Source organism: Belonocnema kinseyi, chromosome 2, assembly GCF_010883055.1.
Source record: "Belonocnema kinseyi isolate 2016_QV_RU_SX_M_011 chromosome 2, B_treatae_v1, whole genome shotgun sequence".
Taxonomy (NCBI): Eukaryota; Metazoa; Arthropoda; class Insecta; order Hymenoptera; family Cynipidae; genus Belonocnema; species Belonocnema kinseyi.
The window spans coordinates 39,568,589-39,577,035 of record NC_046658.1 but is presented as its reverse complement, the minus strand read 5'-3'; the positions used below and the strand labels follow the sequence as shown (position 1 = coordinate 39,577,035).

Sequence of the window (8,447 nt, the reverse complement as noted above, 5' to 3'; positions counted from 1 at the left end):
TAGTGGCCGCCAGGTTTCGTATTTTCGTGTACAACGGTACCGGCTGATGACGTTGGAATTGATTGTTGAAATATATTTTTTTACATCTTTTATTATTAAGCTTTGTACTTAAACGTAGTTTTCTTTCGGCTCTTTTATTTTTCAAAGTTTGATACCGATATTTTATGTATAAAAAAAGTTCGAACGTTCAAATATGTCGAGGTTCAAAAAAAAAGATTAAATAATTTTCAGTGAAGTTCCTACAAAAATGCAGTACCTAAACGTACTTTATTGTACTCTAATACATTTCCCAAAGTTTCAGCTTGATATTTTATTTAAAAAAAAGTTCTTAGGTTCAAAAAAACATTCAGTGAACTGAAAAACTGTCGTCGGTAATATAGGTATTTAGCTGTATCACATGCCCTTAATGCAATTCAATGAAAAAGTCAGACCTAATTTTTGTGGCGCAATCTGTTGGATTAGTTAGACCGACATTTCCCCTCCGGAGCGTAAGAAAACAGAAAAGTGGGGGAGCTGCATGGGGCTGCTTCTAACCAAACCAAAAACTCAGATAACACTTCCACGTAGACTAATCCGAATCCTCTGTCGCTATCGAAAGCATTTGCCAAAGCATGACCCTTTTAACCGGAAATCTAATTACCCTAATATTTAAACCATGTATTTTATCGAGTTGTAGTAACCCATCGCAATTTAGGCACAAACTTACATTGAACGTTCTCATTTCTACAGCATAAGCGTACATTTTAATCAAATCAGTAGTGAAAGCTTAAGAACTGTATACTATTCCAATTAAAAAAATGTATTTCTGTAATTGTCTCGCCATGTGATTTGGTTAGAGTTACATTTATTTTACAAAATGCTACAATTTGTTCACGAAAAAGCGCATTGTATGACAATTGCTTAAAACATTAAAGCATTCGTGTGTACTATATTAACTTTTAAAGTATACAAATACGAAAATGATTTTTTTATTTAGATTACAGGCAACAGTACCAAGTTGATAATTAGCCTTATAAAGCAGTTGTATGAAATTCTCGACCTAAAACTTATAAAAATTTGATAAATGTTGTAATCATTGCAGCTTTCTTACTGCTGAATATGTTGTACCTCTGAAACAGTATTTCTAAGAGGCTTGCTCGGTATTAAAAGAAAAAATCGAAAAAATGGGGCACATACTCTGCAGCTTCTTCACACAAACATACACACATGTATAGGTTTACTACTTTTTAAAATGTCTTTTATCTTAAAATTGTTTTACATTGGTCGAGATAATTGGTTTAATTTATTCTAGAGTTCTACAAAAATGTTTTACATTATTTTCTAAATGTACTTTTTTTAAACTGCATTTAAAAATAATTATTCTTATGGATAGTTTTTCCACTCTTCTCGTCATACGAGTATGTCTTTTACGCTGCGTTTATGTGACTGAACTCTAAAAACAGTACATAACTATTATATATAAAAACTTTTCAATAAAATAAAGAAGACTTTGTGCGCATTTTGTTGTGATTTTCCACTATACGTAATTAGTAATACAAGTTAAATTTCAGCTCTTATGGTTTTCGATCAGGTTTTTTGGTAAATAATTATGGTAGTTTTTTCAGTTTTCTGGTATGTATTTGATAACATTATATAACATAACGACGTTTCGCCCACGTTATGTATGGTTTGATCAGGGTAATGCAATTTAAGGTAGTTGTCACGAGCAATAACATTAAAAAGTTTACGCACAGATAGATGTAAGAAATTATATGTTCTCTCCTAACCGTTGGTGAGAAATTTTGATTGGATTTGTACGCTGACAGATGCATCCTATATACGAATATACACACATTCGCAATAACATTTTCGCAATTTTGATTTTTAAAATTATAGAAAATGGTGAAATATGTACATTTTTCCATTTTAAACAACGAATTCTATAAAGAAGCTCACAACTTTTATTACAAATGACATTTTTTTAAAATCGAATCTCAGTGACGAAACTTCGCTTACTACTGATTTTTTTCTTGGATTGTATTAACCTAATGAGGCCCTATGTAAAGTGGACGAAACGTCGTATTATATAACTTTATCAAATAAATGACCGGAAAACCGACAAAACATAAACAACCGACATACATAAGAAAGTTGAAAGCTTTTTACCCTTTCGTCCATTAAATTATAATGGAGGGAGTAAAGTCATCAGATTTTTGGCCAATTTCTCTATCAGCGTATGGAACTGATGGAGCTGTGAACATATCGTTGTGTTTTTGGAGATGTTTAATGGAGTTTTGTAAATCTATAATCTGTAGATTAAACAAGATATTCATTAATTGACGTTCTAGTTTAATATTTTCAATATTTTTCATTAAAAGAATCCTCTAGTTTAAAAAAGCTTGCAATATTCATTTTCTTCTTTTAAGGTATTATACGGATAAAATTGTTTTCTGCGAATTTTTTTTTTTTTTTTAATTAGGACTAGATTTATTAGAGCGTTATCTAAAGTTTGATGTAGTTAGAAAAGGGCTGACAATTTCGAAGTTGAGATGAGTAAAATCCAAAATCGCATCTTGTGCACGTAAGGCCTATCCCAATGAATTGAAAATGTAACATATTTTAGCATAACGCCTAAACGGTTCTGACCATTTTTTTCAAAAACTGAGACACGGTAAAAAGGACACAATATAGAGATTCTGTGAAAATTTCAGAATTTTCATCTATTTCGTTTATGAATTAGAGCCCTCAAAGTATGAAAGAACAGAGAGGTCAGGTAGGTTTGACACTCTCACACGCATTCAGTTGATCGACATGAAATTGGAGCAGTGGCGGACTGGCATGGGGGCGCAGTCGGGGTTTCCCGGCTGCGCCCCTCTTGGTTGGCGCCCTCTAAGCCATGCCAAGGTACCTCAAAATTATATTGTTTAAACAAATAAATATATGTTAGATTTTAATGGAAAGAGTGAAAAGAATAGGCAATAATATCCATGATTTACACTTGTACTCCTATAAGTAATACGAGGAAAGTAAAAAGTGTCCTCCAATTTCTTTTCATCCATATTATGCCTAAGAAATTCCCTGATGCATGTTTTGGATTCTATTAAAGAAAATATTTTTAAAATGAGTAATAAATTATTCCTATTGAAACAGTAAAAATGAAAGAAATATTCTTGCCATTAACTATATTACGGAATTTTAAATTAATTTGTTTCCGATGCAATCCAAAATAAATTTATTGATTAAAAATGCACAGGACACCTAAATGGATTTTTATGGGCGCCCGCTAATATATTGATTTTTTACATATGTTAAGTTTCAATGGCGCCTATACGTACCTTAAGGGAGTTCCTAGATCAACTTATTTATGTAAAAAGTATGACTCCATTTTCGTTTACAAATATGAAAAGGGGCAACTTATTTAATTTATTACAAAATCTCAACTAATTATCGACTGTATTCAATCATTTTAGTACAGGTTAGGTTTAGACTCAATTTTTGTATTAAAATGACTACTTATTATTTGAAATTTTCTCTAAAACAAGTTTTTAGCTTAAATTTCAAGAGTTCGGATCAAAGGATATATTTCATTATTTTGGAAATTGTAAAATATTACCATATTTTGCTATACTTCACTGTAATAATGGTTATTTTAGTATAATTTTAAGGTTTTTCGTAATTTTTAATGTTGCTATTATGAATTGATAATTTAAATCAAGGAAAAAATACTTGAAAACTTGCAATCTATGGTGTGCCAACTTTTTCATTCTTGAAAAATAATAAGAAACATGAAAGGAAATTAGCAATTGATTGAACTCTTAGAAGAAAAACAAACTGCCCGCTGCGCAGGCACATTTTTGTCGCTTTCAAGTTACAGTGCCTCAAAGGTGCGTGACTTTTGGTTCTTGTGCTTCGCGCTCGATAATATATTTACTTCACCATGCATGTTTGGCCTTTGTACTTCCCCACATTTGTGCACAAACTTTAAAAAAAATAAATGTCAAAGCATCGACAAAACTTTCATTTGGTGATTGCGAATTATCTTTGACTTTTAGAAATATGTTGAAAATTCAACCACTCTTGTGGTTGATATCTCGTTCATTCACAGAATTGTAATAAAATGCAATCCAATATAGTTAAAAATTAATGAAGATGCGCATGCACCCATGCTCCATCATACTTCTTGCGAAGCCAGACCCAACGTGACAAAGTCCCACGACTCCTTCTTTGTGTCGTGAGATCCATAAAAATAACAAACCCTATAACGAACGTTGAATTCAGAACAATTAAGAATTTGTATTCTTATCAATACGCGATTTTTCCTCCGTCTAAAAATCCCCCAACGGCAACAGAAACATTGCAAATCCTATTCCTCTCAATCGACTTAGTAAAATTTAACGAAAGCATTTAACTTATTGTTCATTATTAAATATTTTTATAACTTATAAATTCGAAAAACATTCGAATTAATATTTATTTATATTTTAATAATTTATTTAAACTTCTTTAAAAATGCATCAAAGAAAATCTATTTAAGTGCGTGAATTAAAATAATTTTAACTTTATAGAGGCGGGCTTGAATTGATTAAAATTGAATTTCCAAAACTTATATTCCACATGAAGGAATTAAAACAATTTATTAAACATATTTTGGGGAATAGAAGACATCTCAGTGAGGTTATCCGTCGGTAAAATTACAAGGGATTAAATATATTGAAAACACGTTCTCTTTTGGGGAATAGGCACCTATGCGGCGGTTGCTAGGGAAATAGAAATAAATTAATTTCTGAGATATCCTATTCTTATGATGACATTTTAAACATATGGAAAAATCTCGCATTCAAAATAATAGAATAATTTTCACTTTTACGCTGAAATCTGAAAATATTAATTTTTCTCTATTCAACGATTCCCTCACAGCAATAGGATATACCGGGATATCCCATTTGATCCCATTTATCTCCCAGGTTGTCCCAAAGATATCCCAGTGATAACCCGTCGGGTATCCCGCAAGGCGGAAATTTACGTATCCCAGGGTAACCCTGGGACGTTTACAGGATATTCAAATGTCCCAAGTAGGATATAAATTAATTTTCTTTATCCTGCTTAGGACATTTGAACATCCCTTGAACTTCCCAGGGTTATGCCTGAGATATCCAAATAATATTAAGTAAAAGAAGCAGCTTTAAGGGGAAAAAAGGAACTTAGGAATAATGATATTATTACAATGAGAAAATTTCATCCATTCTATCGGTACTAACTGCTGTATGCTTTTTTAGATTATGATTACAAAAACGAGTATCGAAAAGTTAATCTATAAGCGGACGCGAAATTCATAATGTAATATAATTCCAATGTACCTTACATTTTTCTTCTTTAAAGCTGCTATTTTTCTAAATCTTATATGTGCACTTTATTAATCTCATGGATCTCACGACACAAACGTACGAAATAATTCATGATTCCTTATCAGAATTATTTTGGTACAGTTAGTGAATTGCAAAGCACAGTATTTTTAAGGAATCTTTATGTGTTTTATTTAAGATTTAGGATTATGTAAAAGTCTTCAATCAAACCTATTCAATTCCCTAAAAAATTACACTTGCTTTGAAATTCAATAATTGTGCCGAATAACATTTTTTCGCTTCACTGAAATTTCAATTACATATAGTTAAATTTTCAACGGGATAGTTGAAATTTCCATTGAACGTGTTGTTGATTTTTCATTCACAAGTAGTTGAAATTTCAACCACCGTAATTGTATAAAACTTCAACCATATTTTGTTGAAAATTCAACCAGATATTTCTAACAGTGTTCGTTAAAGCTCCTTCGGCTTTAACGAACACATTCTCATCACGTATCTAATGCTTCGCCCTCGAATTTTCCCAAAATGCGAACTTTTCTACATTACGTTCAACACTATTATATCAAATCTGTATTACATTTATTTTTGTACCTCGGCACGGGATTGCTTATTCAGTTATTGCAAAATAAAGTAAAAGTTTTATTTATAATGAATAATTTAATATTTTTGTTCATTATTTTGCTCTAAACTATATTCTCAGCTACCCTGGAAAGTGTATAGTTTTCATCAATTTATATTATTACAATTCATTATCTGCATGGCTATAGAAACAGACATATATTCACTGACTTGTTTTTATAACTCGAAGAGTTTTACTTCCATAAATAAACTTTTTTGTTAATAAACACATTTCTTTTTTTATTGTCAATGCTTTTTTCAAGATTAAACGAAGCTTAAAATAAAAATAACGCGTTCCATAAAAAAATGATTAATAACGAATTTGTAGCTCTTTTGTGGGTGACTTGTAACTTACATAGTTAGACCATGAAACAGAATGTTTTATTTTTCATTATTTTTTTGTTTGATCAAAATTTTAATTTTCGATTTTTCAAAAAAAAAATCAATTGTTATAACAGTCTAGGGAGGGGGGGGGGGGGTAAATTTTTACATACATCTAATACGTTCACGTTATACTCTTTAGAAACAATTTTTTGTTTTCTCCGATGACCTCCACCGCTGAGTTGGAGCGTCTTCAATGAGCTTGTGTGTTTTGTTCGCATGGATACCTCTTTTTCTCAATTCATCCGTATAATACCTCAATTTGGCATTACACGTTGGATTAACAATTTACCTTTTTTATTTCAGATTCCAATCTTTTTTTCTCAGTTTTTGGAGATAAGTTTTCTGTGACTGTATTTGCTTTTAGTTTGTCAAGTGACTCGAAAATATCGTCAATATTCTTATTTATATCACTGTAATTCAAAGATTATGTGAGAATCTCACTCTATTGATACTATCAACTATAGAGGTACATAAAATAATCACTGACATTATTGGTTCTTCGAATGCTCGAATTCTACTTGCAGTTCCTTTTTTGACTGGTTTCTAAAACAGTTTCAAAATAAACAAATTAGATTTGCCTTTATTACCTTTTGGCGACGTTTATTTTATTGTTTATTCTTCCAAGATTCTGCAATATTCTATTTAATATTACAAAATCGATGCCTTTTAAATATTTAAACACATTATCGAAAATTCTCGAATGTCGCTAAAGATATTAAAATATTCAAAAAATAAAAGTCAGCACAGAGACCTTTGGAAGAGTGTATAATATTAAAAATTGACGCATTGTAAATATTTGATATCGGTGTCGAATATTCGAGCATTTTATTATAGAACATTGTCTACTTGTGAGTGAAAATGTCCATACAAGTTTTCTGTATTTTTAGTGTCTTACCTTATTCTGATTTTGCTTCATTGAAATGGCAATACTATTTGAATCCACAGCAAAAGGAATGTCTCCTAAAAATATGTTATAATTAAAAAAAAAACTGTCCTTAGAACTGGGCGATACGTTAAACATTGTGTATGTAGAACTTTAAAAATGGTAAATTTAAAAAAATGGAAGCATCAGTAGTTATATTTCTCCAGCAATTTTTCAATGCTTTACTTATTGTTAGAATTGCCAAAATTGAATTTCCGTTAATGAAAAATTGATTAATTTGGATGGTTTAAATGGAAAATTTAAAAATTCTGTTTCAAAAACCAATTATTTAAATGATACATTATTGGATGCTTCAAATTTGATGTCATTCAATTTTTGCAATAAGGAGTTATCATTTTAAATTATTTTATTTGAAACGTTTCAAATAATAATAATAATAATTAATCCAATCTGAATGTCTTTTATTTTATCAAGTGTAGAATTTAAAAGAATATTTTTTAAAGGTTTTTAAAGTATTTTATTTTAAATCTGCTATTGAAAATGTAGAATTTTTCCAATTCGTTATTGTATTTACAAAAAAAGTAGTCTTTTAATTCCAGTTTCAATTGTCACCTATCAAATTTAAAAATTTAATTTTCCAAAAAAAAAAGGTTCCACATTAGTTCCAATTAAAAAAATATTGTTACATCATACATTTTTCAGTGTGAAGGCTTCAATCGACAATTTCTAAAGGTGTTGGTTCAATCCGACTTTGAATTTTTTTATAGTTACGGCACTGATTACATATATTTTTTTTCGAAGGATATGCGAACGAACGAAAGATATCTTGCCGAATATCCGGGGTTTTGCGAGATCCTCGGATGAATAAAATATTGAAAAATCGAACCTTTTGTTGAGGAAATCATTATTTTCATGATAAATATGAATTTTGCGAATGATAGAAATCAGCGGGTAGCAGACGGCAGCATTTGAACTGTTACAATCGTTTGCTAATTTATTTGCTTACTCACAATTCTGACATACAGTCTGTCAAGTTAAAGCGTGGGTGGCTTTACTCGCAGTCGGTAAGGTGTATCAACATGATTTTGGTGTCAAAATATTAAGAAGAGCTCCCTCTGTCATGCTTTTTGATTTAACATTCAGTTTGCTTTCAATTCTCATCTTGTTATGTAGGTGAATAGGTGCAATCTCCCAAACCCATGTTTCGAGAAACAACCCCA

At 30.6% G+C, this 8,447-nt stretch overlaps 1 protein-coding gene across 2 annotated transcripts in view; it reads right to left on the bottom strand.

The window, feature by feature from the left end:
* Positions 1–952: 952 nt before the first annotated feature.
* Positions 953–8,447, bottom strand: part of LOC117167153 — a 12,116-nt gene continuing 4,621 nt past the window's right edge. Inside the window, exons 8-12 of one of the 2 annotated variants that reach the window (XM_033351874.1) lie at positions 7,240–7,304; positions 6,832–6,887; positions 6,634–6,754; positions 2,146–2,288; positions 953–1,432 (exon numbers count right to left, since the gene is read on the bottom strand). In XM_033351874.1, the coding sequence (XP_033207765.1) occupies positions 2,157–2,288; positions 6,634–6,754; positions 6,832–6,887; positions 7,240–7,304 (374 nt within the window). In that variant the 3' untranslated portion in view covers positions 953–1,432; positions 2,146–2,156. Of the gene's footprint in view, positions 2,289–6,633; positions 6,755–6,831; positions 6,888–7,239; positions 7,305–8,447 lie in introns of both variants that reach the window. The other variant, XM_033351873.1, reaches the window with a different exon arrangement.